Source organism: Danio rerio, chromosome 3 (genome assembly GCF_049306965.1).
Source record: "Danio rerio strain Tuebingen ecotype United States chromosome 3, GRCz12tu, whole genome shotgun sequence".
Lineage (NCBI taxonomy): Eukaryota > Metazoa > Chordata > Actinopteri > Cypriniformes > Danionidae > Danio > Danio rerio.
In genome coordinates this window covers 48,192,096-48,207,419 of record NC_133178.1, presented here as the reverse complement: position 1 = coordinate 48,207,419, position 15,324 = coordinate 48,192,096, and the positions used below count along the sequence as shown (strand labels likewise).

Here is a 15,324-nt window from a genome sequence, read left to right as displayed (position 1 = left end):
TCACTGTTTATATAAATATGTTTGAAAATAATGTCCACTTTGCATAACACTCTTGGGTGTGCGTTATTTTTTAATAATCCAATGACCTATTGTCAATAATTCTGCATAAAGTATATAATGGTTAGGCTAATGTCTTTTGGCTAGTGTATTTGAAGACATTTGTCAGGTTTTTTTTTTTTTTTTTTTCTTCAACAGATATCTTTTTGGGTTCAAGGCCTGGAATCAGTGCACCTGCATGTTCATAAAAAAATAATTCCATGCCCTAATTAATTGTATCAGCAATCAGTTGGTGAAATTTAAGAAACCTACAATTATTGTGTTATTTGACATTCCATGTGAAGCTAAATACCACAATTAAATTGAACTGTTGATTTCAAAATTTGCATATAATGGATTTGGAAAAATCTAAATTCGTTAGCGTAAATGGGCAGTATTTTAAGATGAATAAAGGGTCACTGCCACTATACATTAACAGAAATAAGAAACAACCTAATAAAACTTTGCAATATTTTAAAGACTTAATCTTATTTATTTATTTATTTTATTTATTATTACTTAAAAAAAAAAAAAAAACTTGCACCTAATTTTAAAAAGTGATTTGTCATGTCGTATTACCTTCTCATTTTTACACTTTTATTGCATAAGTGTTCTTCCTTTCTGTTATTTTCTGTGTACAGTTGAATTTATAACTTATAATTAACTTATAACCCCTTAATAACTCATTTCTAAAAAAATGATTTATTTGATCTTTGTCATGATGACAGTAAATAATATTTGACTAGATATTTTTCAAGACACTTCTATACAGCTTAAAGTGACATTTAAAGGCTCAACTAAGTTAACTAATTTAAATAGGCAGTTTAGGATGATTAGGCAAGTTATTGTGGTTTGTTCTGTAGACTATCGAAAAAATATATAGCTTAAAGGGGCTAATAATTTTGACATTTTTATTATTATTATTATTATTATTATTATTTTAAGATTAAAAACTGCTGTTATTCAAGTCGAAATAAAACAAATAAGACTTTCTCCATAATAAAAATATTATCAGACATAGTGTGAAAATTTCTTTGCTCTGTTAAACATAATTTATGAATTAAAAAAAAAAAAAGAAAAAAATCAGAGGGGGCTAAAAATTTTGATTTTAACTATATATTAATTAATCCTTAAAAAATCCGACCGAATCAATCCTAAAAGATTCGACTCAAATGAACAACTCACACGCGAGTCGGTCATTGTTATTCAAAATGGCTGCGCCCATAGACGACAGCACACATGAGAGGGAACTAGGTAGTATGGCATCTGTAAAAGCTGTATCTTCGGCTGCCCCCCTTGCACTTCGTATCGTGGCGGAGTGTCCGGTGAGCAAAGCGAGAGCCTGCAGTCTGACTCTCCCGCACTGCGCGGTCAACACGCCGGTGTTTATGCCCGTAGGCACTCAGGGCACCATGAAAGGCATCACTGCTGACCAGCTGGAGGATCTGGACTGTCAGATCTGCCTGGGAAACACCTATCATCTGGGCATGAGACCGGTGAGTGAGAGCAAACACCTCAGAGTGTCTGGATAAAGCATCATAATCAAAGTACTATGTTTTTAACTTTTATTTCTGTTTTCTAACAGGGTCCTGATTTAATAGAGAAAGCCAACGGACTGCATGGATTTATGAAATGGAGAAGGAATCTCTTAACAGTAAGTTAAATGACAAAGTGGCAGCTTGAATAAATTGAGTTAAAGTTGGTTTTTATATTCACACATTCGTTTAGTGGCAGCTCTATACATCAGTACATACCATGGTACTTTGAATAAAGGGTCTGAAATTGCATGCAAGTATGACTTTAAAACAACATTAGCACTATTTAATTGACTGTGAACAATGCTGTACTTTGATGATTGTTGACTGCTAATATGATTTTCCTATTTAGAATTCCCAATTAATATATATATATATATATATATATATATATATATATATATATATATATATATATATATATATATATTTTTTTTTTTTTCTGAGATTATATTATTAATGAGAAAAACTGAATGTGGGAATATAAAACCAACTTTACCTCAATTTTGAATGATGGCACAGTTTGACTAGCGTATATTGAACTTGACAACACATACACAACGTGAGCAAAAACTGATGAAATATATAGACATATAATATGACTATATTAATGTATAATATGTTAATTAGCTAATTGGTGTTAGGTCTACTAAAGCTTAATTTTGAAGTTGCAGAATTTTCTAACGCATTTTTCTAAATTCTAATAGTTTTTTTTTTTTTCCTTGATCAATTGTAGGAAATATATATAAATGTGTGTATGTATGAATATATGAATTCGTTTTTTTTTTTTTTTTTTTTTTTTTTTTTTTTTTTTTTTTTTAACTTATTATTCTTCATTTGTGAATTTGAATACTTTTGTGTATCTTTGAGGGCTCTAGGCAGTTTTGTGTGACCCTTGAGTGGATCCCAGCCTCTGAATTGAGAAACCATAGCCTGCCGTGATTTGTATTGCTCATTGAACTCCCCTTACTATAGTTTTTCACCCTGTTTTTAACTAATAGGACAGTGGCGGTTTCCAGATGGTGTCTCTAGTGGAGTTGTCGGAAGTGACGGAGGAGGGCGTCACGTTCCGTTCCCCTTACGATGGAAAGGAAATTCTGCTCACCCCTGAGCAATCCATCGCCATACAAAACAGCCTGGGTATGAGCATCTCACACCTTTTTCAATTTTTTTTAGGAGAAGGGTAATTTTACAAGTCACCTAGTTGGAGGTTTAAGGATAGACAGCCTACCAAGTTAAACAGTTGAGTTTTCTTTTAATAGGAAAATGATCCGAACACTTTTTTATGAGATGCTAACCGTCTAATCTGATTCAGTAGTTTATGCTAAACTAAGCTAAAATTGCTCTTGCCTGAACTGCATTCCGGTTCAATTGTTTATGCCCTTCACTTGCTAAGTTCCCTCCATCTCATTGACTCGGATGTACGTCATTGATTATGCTACACAAGTGTCCCCTACTGGTGGAGCATTTGAATGGGTTTAAATAGAATGTCCTTAACTCTTGGGCATTTGGATAATGAACTGTTGTGATGCCACAATTGCTTTGCATTCTGGGAAAGAAACTGAAGTGTTTCTTTAAAAAACATAGAATGTAGTTTGAGATATAATGTGATTGTAAGAAAGTGACTGGTGTAAATTTGCAAAACTGGTGCATGTGTTTTTTAAAGAGATGAAAGAATGTTTTCTCTACAGGTGGTTTGTCACGACCACTCACCTGTGTGAGGCACACAGATGACTATTTTGTAGTTTGGTCATTAATTTTACTAATTAACAACCATTAAACATCTTCTGGGAAGCGGTTTAAATTTCCGTTTGGCAAAGTTAGAATTTCATATATGTTAGTGTTCCATTTGGGGCAACACTAAACCCATACAAGTATAGTATAAGTGTATAGTGTATAAGTGAATAGTGTGTCATTTGGTACACAACTATTGTCTCTCGCCCAGTTTAGTACATTAAACTAATGCTAACTCAAATCTTTATGACTGTCTATATCCCTCAGGCTCAGACATCATGATGCAGCTAGATGACGTGGTCAGCAGTACAGTTAAAGGGCCGCGGGTGGAGGAGGCCATGCATCGCTCTGTGCGCTGGCTGGACCGCTGCATCGCAGCAAACAAGAACCCAGATCGACAGAACCTGTTCGCCATTATTCAAGGAGGACTTGATGCTGAACTACGCAAGGCCTGTTTAAAAGGTGAGCACTAGACAGGCCTGTTAAGTTTCAGTTTATTTTGCACCAATTCTGGGTTTTTGGTAGCATGAAGGTAGTCATTTGATATGAAGTGATAAACAGTCAGATCTTTTGCTAGAAAGCCTTTTGTTGATTAACTTCTGTGGTCAGTAGGTGGGCAGGTTTCTAACACTTAAATGTTAGTTATCTTGCTGACTCCGATATTTTACATGCTTTGTTTAGCCATATCCACCTAACCACTTCCCTTCTCCTAAAAAATTGTTAAAGACTCAATTTAGAGCTGTTTTCAGACTTGTGATAAGACTTGAAGACTGCAGACCTTGTAAGAGACTCCAGTAGACTCTTGCAGTCTTGTGGACTTCTTGAAGATGCTGTATGACTGCAGATTAACTAACATGTCTAAATAAAGGAGTTCTTCTGCTTGTTCGAGTCTCTTGGACTGGGTTCTCTCTCTTCATTCAGTTAATATTTTTCCAACACTAAACAGGCCGTTTTTGACGTTCATAAATTTCAAACGTCATCGTTCTGAGCACATTAGGAGGATTGCTGAAAGCGGTAAAGTAAGGGGTTTATATCTTTGATAAACTATGACAGTTTGCGTTTATTTAAAACCAAGAATGATTTATAAATAAAAATGAAGCAGTCTCTTAAAAGTGACGTCATGTTTTCAGTTTTGTGTTTGGGCCTGCTTAACACTCCCACTATAAGTGTACCAAACCCCACTCTGGCCCACCACTTCCAACTGGGTCAAGGTTGGCCAATCGATCAGATCCCATGTTGAATAAATGCATCATCTGGGTATTTTAAAGTGCCCTTACTCCAATTAGAATCTTCAGTGTGAATGCGCCATTTATACAATTTACTCTACAAAATGGCATTGAATAGGGATTAGGTACGTGATAAGGGATGCACCTTTTGATCTGCATTTAAGCCATGTTCACCAAACTCGAAATAGACTGTTCTGACTCCTACCTTTTAAAAATGATCAACTTACAGACCTCACGACCCTGCCAAATAAGGTCAGTATGTAGCTTCTGCTTCCCCTGAGCACTTTCATTTGTCAAACAAACATAGGGGTCAAATGTGCCCGGGCACAGTTCACATAGTTTAATGTAAGTACACCCTTAAGGGGCTTTCACAGATGTGGTTCGGATGATTTGGTTTAGACCAAGTTCAACAAATGATACATTGTAGTATTGTTCTGCCATTTTTGGATCCTTTTCACACCACACTGATTTCTTTGGGCCAAACCAGTTGAAAATAACCAAAATGCAGTCATATGACAAAATCTGCATTGGCCAGATGTTATTGAACATATTTCCTAAACTGCTTTTGAAACTGCTTTCCTAAAATGCTAATGGAACTCCCGCAATTAAACAAACTGGCAGACACAAAATGTCTCTTTTTACAATGGAGGGACGTCACGTTAGACAAATTACATTTCGAGAATAAAGCTGCGACTAGAAAACGATGCTTAAATGCATTGCAAACGGCAAAGTTGTATCGCAAGTCACTTCAGGAGGAGGCACTAATTAATTTAGCTAAACTGCAACATGTCTTTCAGAAATTTTACCAACGAACCATCAGGGGCCTCATGTACGAAGACTTGCGTGGAAATCTTACTAAAACATTGCGTTCGCACAAAGCTGTAAATGTGCGTACGTAGAAAAAAATTCAGATGTATGAAACACTGCGTACGCCGAATCTCACGCATATTCTTTTGTACATCCGAATGAACGTGAAACTGAGCGCAACATGCACGAGCGCAAAACCCCTCCCTGCCTCCTCCCCCGTATGAATATGATAATGACTATGCTAATGGAAAAACCCAACGAAAAAGCAAAGGCAAAAGCAAGCAAGAAGAGAAACTTTGAACAGAATGTGAATTGGTGGTGCTCCTTTCGGAGGTAGACTGGAGAAAAGCGGTGTTATTTGCAAGTTTGTTCTCCGGAATTAACAACAAAAGAAAAAAAATAGAGTGGGAGAGTTTAGCTGATGCGGTTAACACAGTTGGGTCTGAACATCGCACTGACTGCATTAAAAAAAGAAATAGTGTGGTTTATATCTGTAAAATATTGCAGCACTCGCAACAGTCTCAGTGGCGCGCTCCTAAGACGCATGTGATCATGTTTTGACACGTTCGAGCATGAACTCGGCTCGAATCCAGCGTCTGATGAACTCTTTCTTGTTTTTTCCCCCCTACATATCAGATTTTGCCTACTATTTATCACGAGAAAGACAAGTAGGAATCATCAATAAGTTTGTGCATCATATTTTATTTGCACATTTATTGAATGGAAATGTTTCTGATTCAGGCATGCAAATTCATCTTTAGATAGTGTCTTTATAGCAATGTGCGTGCGGTAGATAGCTCAGATTACATGGGGAAAACAGGCGACCGCTCCAAATTGTGCTTTAATGTTTAGCTGGTCAACTGTATGGTATGGAAATCTTATTTACCTGCTAGATCGATGAACCCGTCTCATACAGCTGCCATTGCAAGGCTCAGTCACTTTGTAGAGAGGAATTTAACACAACTGCCTCTAGGAGTCGCCAATGGAAATAAAACAGACACGCACAAAAAATGTGCGTACGCCTGCCAGAAAGCTGCCGTGAAGCTGCGCACATTCCCACGTTCAGTTCATTGTTAGTAAATCCAAACGTGAGCGATTCTGAGCGTGAAACCTGGCGTACGCAAAGTTTTTGTGCGTACGCAGCGTTGATACATGAGGCCCCAGGTCTTTCTCTCTCCTTCTCTCTCTGTCTCTCTGTCTCTCTGTCTCTCTCTCTCTCTCTCTCTCTCTCTCTCTCTCTCTCTCTCTCTCTCTCTCTCTCTCTCTCTCTCTCTCTCTCTCTCTCTCTCTCTCTCTCTCTCTCTCTCTCTCTGTGTTTAGAAAAAAATTGTATAGTATTTATTAAGGTTCTACTATATAAGGTAATCATCTTAGCTTAGGATTTACTGCATAGCTAGGATTGTGTCTCTTATGTTGCTGCATTGTGCCATATAAAAACGGTTTGAATGTGGGCAGATGTCAGAAATAAAGTATAAAATTTAGTTTAAATTAAAGATTGTGTATATACATTTAATTTTGTACCAATATGTTACTATGGGATTGAAACCATAATCATAGCACAGTTTTCATCATTGGTAGAATATAATTTGATAGAGTAAAACTATTTAGGTTTAACCATATAGCTACACTGTAAGAAATGATGGGTTGCACACGATCAAATTGCAGAGATGGGACGTAGTGAAGTACAAATACTTTGTAACTGTACTTAAGTAGATTTTACTGGTATCAATACTTCAGTACTTACTCCACTATTTATTTTTCTGACAACTTTTTACTTTTACTTTGTACATTTTTACACTTATTATCACTAAAAAATATATAATAAATAATACTAAATTGTATATTATACATAAGAAACATTAAATAATAAATTATATATTATAAACAATATACATTATTACACTTTTATCCCTTTTCACTCCTTACATATTTTAAATCAGTGGTGCCACTTTATGTAGGCTAGTTTATGAAGATTACTTTGAGAAAGGCAATGATGACTATTCAGATGAGACAGAGGGAGACGGCCAATTAAACATGACTGATGCTGCCCTGTTTACACTGTAATGAGACACATTTTGCTTGATTTGATCACAGTTAAACAAGAGAGACACAATTTAGTTCAAAAACATGCCATGTAAATGTTAGGAAGTCTTTAGTCCACTTTTGATCTTACTGCACAGGATTTTTCTGGTCTTTCAATCTAATACCCTGAGAAAAAAAGTGCTTTTTTGTGAACAAATAAATGTATTTCCTTTGTTTTTTCCATATTTCCTAATACATAATGCATGCTGTTTAACAGATTTTTTTTAACTATATATATTTTATTGACTATATGATTAGTCGATATGACTAGATGATTACTATTAGTGAAACTAAAACATGTACTAGTAATGGATACTTTTTACTTTGCTTTTACTTGAGTACAAAAGTGTAGTCTGTACTTTCACTTTTAGCAGAGTCATTTTAAACATGAGTATCTGTACTTCTATTTGAGTAATAGATGTGTGTACTTTTGCCTTCTCTGTCAATTTTTGTTGGGCAACATGAAAGAATTAAATCAACTAAATTTAATTGCGTTAAACATAAAACAGTTAAGTTGCCCCCCTAAAACTCAAGAATTGTGTTGTTTCAGCTCAATTTAAGTAGTTTGAACAAACAGCAAATTATTATTTTTTTTAATTGTAAAATTGACATACCAAAGCTTTAACCCAAAGAAAAAAAGAAAAAGAAAAAACCCACAGCAAGTGGTTAAAACAAGAAACCCAATTATGAGCATGACATAGAGGTTATTTAAAAAAAAAAATGGAGCCCCCAATAGTCCTAAATTAATGTGAATTTTCTTTTTTTAACATGCACTCAAAAAATGTCTTTCTGCCTGTTTTTTTTTTTTTTTTTTTACTTCTTATAGACAATTTAATTGTTTTGTTCAATCCACAAAAAATTGTAAAAGCCATTACATTAACTTAATCGATTTGTGTTGGGTCAAAAGGAATTGTTATCGTTTTATGTTCAATCAACTTAAAATTGTTAAAAAACATAATAAAAAAACAGCACCCTGCATTTTTACATGAAATTGTCATGGGGTTTTTACAACATAGTAATCGACATCATATATTATATGAAGTTATACAACTATGTTCTACGAATAAAATGTCAACAATGCCAAAAGGATTAAATATCTCTCATTTGAAGCTTGTATGTTTCATGTTAAAAGAAGAGACGGGTAAAAGAAGAAATAAGTTAAAGTAATAGATGAATGATGTATGTGGTAATGGGGTGGTGGACATAATAAGCTTGTGCTTCATCCCACTCCATTTCGATCATGTTGAAATGGGTTTTGTTTAAAGAATTGTTTTGTGTAGGCTTTTTTTATGTTCGAAATAAATAAATATAATGAAATAAAATCAAGTTCATACAATTTTCAGGGTTCTTTTTAAAGTAGTAGTTCACCCAAAAAATTGAATAATGTTGCGATTTATTACCGGCTTGCATTGTTTGGTACTTGTTAAGCTGCGCATCAATGGATTACTCTTCAGTGTTTGGACTCAGCAATGAATATCAAACCACACTGAACTGAACTAAAATAAACTTATCTAACTTAACTGAACTTAACTGAACTTTAACTCTGCAAACTGAACTGACACTGTTTCAGTTCATTATAATCTTCTATGTGAAGCTGCTTTGACACAATCTACAGTACATTTTAAAAGTGCTACACAAATAAAGATCAATTGAATTGAACTACTACCCTTTGACTTGTTCCAAAGATTTTTTTGTTCTGTTGAACACAAATGAAGGTACTTTGGAGAATGGCAGAAACCTGCAAGCATTGGTTTCCATAGTATGTGGTATTTTATGGATGTCAATGGTTACAGGTTTTCAACATTCCTCAAAATATCATCTTTTGTGTTATTTTGTGTTTTGTGTAAATTGACAGATGTGTTCTTATAAATTTAACAGATTTAATTGAATTTAACCCTTCAGTTACACCTAACCATAATGTTCTCTCATGGTTGTGATTTCTATCTATTATTATTACACTCAGAAATGACAAAGCGTGACGTGCCGGGCTTCGCCATCGGTGGATTGAGCGGCGGAGAGGAAAAGGACGATTTCTGGAAGATGGTGACTCTCAGCACAGACCATCTCCCAAGAGAAAAACCCCGCTACCTCATGGGAGTCGGGTAAACCACACTTCTTCTGATTATGCTTTCAGTTTATGCCATTGTAGTTTACATTATTATGTTTGTATATGGACTGTTGACTGTGTGCATGTGTGTGTGTGTGTTTTAATGTTGTGTTTTAGCTACGCTGTGGACCTAGTAGTCTGTGTTGCTCTGGGCTGTGATATGTTTGACTGCGTTTTCCCAACTCGAACAGCAGTAAGTACTGGATTTCTGCTCACTGGTAGGGCTGCACGATTAATCGAAAAAAGATCACGAACTTCGACCCTACACACGATCTTAATTTAGCTTTTCTACGAATCAGCCAATTATATTTTCAAGGTCAGGAGAGAAGCTTAAAAGCGGTCGCACAGTCTCCACACGAACATGAACACCTTCAAATGTCGTTAAAAGTGTGAAATACTGTATTCATAAGGTATAATTCATCCAAAAATGTCATTTCTGTCTTCTTGTAATGATGTATTTGTGGCCACGAAATCACACTTGAGCTGACTGCGAACTATTTGTTTACTACTATCAATGACGCATACTTTAGTGAACAGAACCTGCATAGGCTGTGAATAACAGGTAATACAGTTTAAATAATGTTCAGTCTGTTGCACAGAGCGATCATTTGGGAGCCACGCTGAAAGAACGATTTGCATTTGTGTGTTTTATTTATCACATTGACCGCAGCCATGAGACGCACTCGAAAGTGAAAAAGAAACTGGCTGCACACAACATTTAAATGATCATATCGCATTTTACAGTTATGATCATGACAAGCATTTGATGTATTTTTTTTCTTTTATAGCTAACACATAGTGTTGTGCATGAAAATAAATGTTTAACAGTGCCAGTATAACCACTGTAGTTTATATAATGTTGAATAAAATGCAAAAAGAAATCTCATAATGACAAATGTCTGATTTTACCAGTGAAAACAAAAGATTAAATAATGTTGTCAATGACAAATGACAAGCACATGTCAAAAAACACCAGAGATAAAAAATAAATTTAGTTCAGTTAAAAAACAGCCGGTATAGTTAAAAAATGACGTGCGTCTGTTCAATACAGCTCAAGCTGCAGATGAAGGCTGCGCAGAGCGTGGGTCACTGACTGGAAACAATTGGATACTTAAGCTTAAAGGCTTCTTATCGCCGTGTTTCTGCTGCATTATTAGAGGCTCAGGTCTGATTGGGCCTGTCAGATTAAACCTGGAAGAGTTTTAAGACTTTATTTATTTTTCAGTTAGCTAATCATACACATTTAAATCTAGATCTGCTTTTAATGAGGACATGTGTGACCGTTTCAGAGATTTGGCTCTGCTTTAGTGCCCTGGGGATCTTTGCAGCTCAAACAGAAACAATACGCCAAAGACTTTCAGCCCATTGATCCTGACTGCCAGTGTCCCACCTGCAGGAGGTACAGTACATGCATCCGTCTGCACTTTAACTGAATGAATAGTGGCTTCAATATGATGACATTCTACTGCAATACTTATAGCAGAGCAGTTAACCCCTAAAATGGATATTTTGATCAGGATAGGTAGTTAAAGTCTGTGTAAAGTAGGGCTGTACCATGTATCTTTTCAAAAATGATATTGCAACGTGCGCATATGCAATGGTCACAATACAGAATCTGCATTGTTGAGTTGGTATTATAGGTGATCGAGAACTACAGTTCAGAATATTGTGGCGTCATTGTGCAAAGTTTAACTTTAATAGAGTGAATTCGGACAAGGCTTATGACTAATTAATTAATTGTATTTTTTATTAATTTTATAATTTTTTTTTTACAATCAACCTGACAAAAGTCTTGTCATCGATCGCCGTTGTAAAGGCAAGAGTTGGGCAAGGAATTCTAGTTGATCACTTGGAAAAGTGGCAGAAGGTAGATTTTCCAGAAAAATCATCTGTTGAACTGCATCCCAATCATCACAAATACTGCAGAAGACCTACTGACACATGAATCTAAGATTCTTACAGAAATTAGTCAAGTTAGTTGACGATATAAAAACATGATTTGGGCAGATGTGCAGAGTGGATTGCAACATTAACAGCGTGAGATACAGTATCAGCACATGTGTGCTGCCCATTACATTACTATCTACAGGAGAGGGCAAATTCTTCTGCAGGATAGCACTCCTGCTAATACTTTAGCCTCCACATTCAAGCTCCTGAAAGCAAAGAAGCTCGAGGTGCTGCAGGATTGGCCAGCCCAGTCACCAGACATGAAGATTATTGATATGTCAAGTTATTATTTGTTGTTTCTAAAACTTGGATAGGTGACAAGACTTTTGTCAGGTAGTGTATAGTGTGACTTATTTACATTTGGTTATTAAATTTCTGTACCTGAATCCAGATAGACTCTTCAGAAAACCATACAACACCATTTGCATAAGCTTTATTCTATTAGTCTGTGTTTACAGTTTGTTTGTTATATTTCATGCAGATGCGCTACCCCACAAAATCATTGCTAACTGTCTAAAGTGTTAGATCATTTGCAAATAAAGCTGTTCAAGTCACATCTGGTAAATTTATATTCATATTGCTTTATGCAGAAAAAACATCATAATTTACCAGAAATTAATGAGATCTTCACAGAAGAGGTCTTCACAGGTCTCAAAATTCATACCCGAACTTGGAAAAACATGGAAATTTAACCAAATTCAACTTTTATGATATTTGAAAATTAATATGTTTATTTATTTTAAATTTAGTGTATTTTTAATTTAATTTATTTTTTTCTGTTTCTTTGTTTGTTTGTTTGTTTGTTTCTTTCTTTCTTTCTTTCCAAAATCTGCAATTAACTTTTTGCTTGCGTTACAAAAGCAACAGCTGACACAAGTATTACATTCTAAAGTTTTCTGTTATCATCACCACCATGACAATTACCCGAGCATTGCATCTTGTGGTTGAGGTTGTCTGTGTGTGTTTAACCATCTTATTTCCTGTTTACAAAACACATGTAAATTGCTGTCAACTGATCACAGGCGGATGTGAAAAGTCAAAGCAATTTTTTTTTATTATTTATTATATATATATATTTTGTTATTAATAATTGTTCACCTGAACAATGTTTGCTCGCAAAATAAGCATTGTATGTTTTAATTTTGCATGGATTTTAACTGTGTAGTTCACTTCCTAAATGAAAATGCTATCACCATTTCCTCACCCTCCAATTTTTTTATGAGATTCTTATGCTGTTCTATTTGAATAGTTTTTGGGTCACTGTTGGCTCCTATAATACTCAATGGTGACCATCAATTGGAAAAGGAAGTCATTGGTGGCCTAGTCTGAGAATTCACTGGCTAAACACACATCTGATGCTTATGGAAACACTTTAGCAATTTGGAAGTCCTAATCTGATTAGATTAAACAAACACTACCTGACAAAAGTGTTTTCGTCTATTCAAGTTTTAGAAAAAACAAATAATAACTTGACTTCTAGATTACTGCCTCTAAATTGCGATTATTTTACCAAAATAAATATGATCATGCCTTGATTTTGTAATTATTTAATTGGGACAGTAAGGTCTGAATTTGCGTAGACAAAAGTCTTGTCGCTTAACATAAATTATGTACAGTAGAATATAAAGTCCTACTGCAGTGGAAAATTATTAAATAAATAATTAATATTGTGTATGACTCCCATGAGCTTGGAGGACTGCATCCATGCATCTCTGCAATGACTCAAATCACTTATTAATAAAGTCATCTGGAAAGGCAAAGAAAGTGTTTTTGCAGGATGGCAAAGTTAGTTCATATCGTCAGCAGTACTCTTTCAGTTTTTAAAGACATACCGTAGTCAAAATGATTTAGTTATTAAGTTAACAGTACATTAATATCACTGAAATATTAAAGTACAATATTATAAACTGAAAGTTCTGCTCTCCAAGTCTTTCTCCCCTGTGTTTGAGTTCGTTTTCCCTCTGTGAAGATCAGCGCGTGCCCTAACGGAAACTCCCATTTTTAAGCAAAACCTTCCCTCTTTCCCTCCCCCGACACTCCCACCTAAACAAAGCTGTACACACCCACTTTCCTGACTTTTTTCAAACTAGAGGTGTGTAAACACAAATGGGGGATTTTGTGGCCCTTTAACCCAAAGTACTGTCCGTTAGATACTAGAAACAAGCAAACCATTCTGTGTTTACGAGACTCAGCAGGACCTTCTTATCAGATGTTTCAGCTGTTTTGCTTGTACCCATTAAGATTGTAAAAGGGTAACACCTATCGTAAAAGAGCCATTTAGTTCACACCTATCAGTTAGTGAGGGTTGAGGCACAGGCCACCCCAACATAAATAGATTTTGATCAGTTCATTCAATGTAAATGTCACTGAACTAAAATGCACATAATCTTTTAATGGTAGAGGTATAAAGTGTTTAACTTCTCATGTAGTATGAAGTAGAAGTCAGGCTGAAAGCAGCTGAAGTATAATGCCACACAAAATCAGCTGAGCGTTTATTATGCCACAGTTGCTTGCAGTTCTTCCAGTAATGAACATCTATAGACAGCTTGATTTCAGGAGAAAACGTAAGTATAATAAGTTTGGTCATTTTAATGGCTAAGTCAGTTCAGTCGTACGAAAATGTACAATTTTAAAAAAGAGGCGTGGCACCTAACCCTACCCCTAAACCCAACTGTCATTGGGTGATGAGCAAATCGTACTAAATTGTATGAATTAGATCATAAGAATTCACACGAATTAGCCACTAATTCAAAAAGTTATGGATTGCCATGAGATTGCATTTGTATAGACGGAACAGCTCTGTTTTGTCATGCTATATACATTGTAGTGTTTATTTATAATGTTACTCTATACAGTCTAATAAAACACACAACATATTAAATCATCATTGGTGTTTCACAGTTTCTTTTTTCAATCTAAAAAAACTAACCGGAAATTGAATGTACAGTATGTGATGTCATTAGAATGTAGAAACTCATAAAGGTTTAAAAGCACACAAAAGGGAGAATAAATGAGGGAATTTCCTTTTTTTTTTTAAGTGTACTACCATTTAACCCTGCCCAAAATCAATCAAAGTCTAAGTCTTTCAATGTTTGATTTTAATTTCTTTGTCTTGACATTGACAGACACAGTCGAGCTTACCTTCATGCCCTGTTCAAGAGTGACACTGCAGCCATGCATCACATCACCATCCACAACATCTCCTATCAGGTGATTATCAATATACCACATGTTCAAATGACATATTTATTACTGTTGTAGTGACTGTTTGCTCCTGTCTGCTTTAGCTGAGCCTCATGCGTTCAGTGCGCCAGAGCATCATTGATCAGAGGTTTCCCGAGTTTGTGAAGGAGTTCATGAAGAGGATGTTCCCGTCCAGCTCGCAGTACCCCAGCTGGGCTGTAGAGGCTCTGCAGTCAGTCAACATCTGCCTGAGCTGAGAGGAACACCTGGAGAGATGAGGGTTAACAGAAGAATTGTGCATTATTAAAATGCATTTTTATACTAATATTTTAAACATGTAGTATGTGAAATACCCGTTTTGTAAATAAAATCTTATTTTCATTTTAAGCTGAATCTAACTTTTGTCAAAATTAAAAGTATGTATTTTTTTTTATTTTGTTTCTGAATAACATGCAATTGAAGACAATAATTAGCCTAATTATTTTTCAAAAATATTCCAATTTTTGTTTTTTCCACAGTATTTTGTACATATTTTTCTTATTTAGAAATATTTTTTTCTTATTAGAGGTTTTTGGCAGGAATAATAATTTTAATGTGAGTGTGCGTGCGTGCGTGTGTGTGCGTGCGCCTGTATATACAGTGCTCAGCATAAATGAGTGCACCCCTC

At 35.3% G+C, this 15,324-nt stretch overlaps 1 protein-coding gene across 1 annotated transcript; it reads left to right on the top strand.

Annotated features, from left to right (window-relative positions):
• Positions 1-1,268: 1,268 nt before the first annotated feature.
• Positions 1,269-15,044, top strand: qtrt1 (queuine tRNA-ribosyltransferase 1). Its single transcript, NM_201010.1, is given in 9 exon segments — positions 1,269-1,532; positions 1,622-1,690; positions 2,573-2,711; positions 3,573-3,767; positions 9,384-9,522; positions 9,645-9,720; positions 10,817-10,926; positions 14,600-14,684; positions 14,762-15,044. Coding segments are annotated over 9 exon segments (1,203 nt in total). The 5' UTR covers positions 1,269-1,295; the 3' UTR covers positions 14,915-15,044.
• Positions 15,045-15,324: the final 280 nt, after the last annotated feature.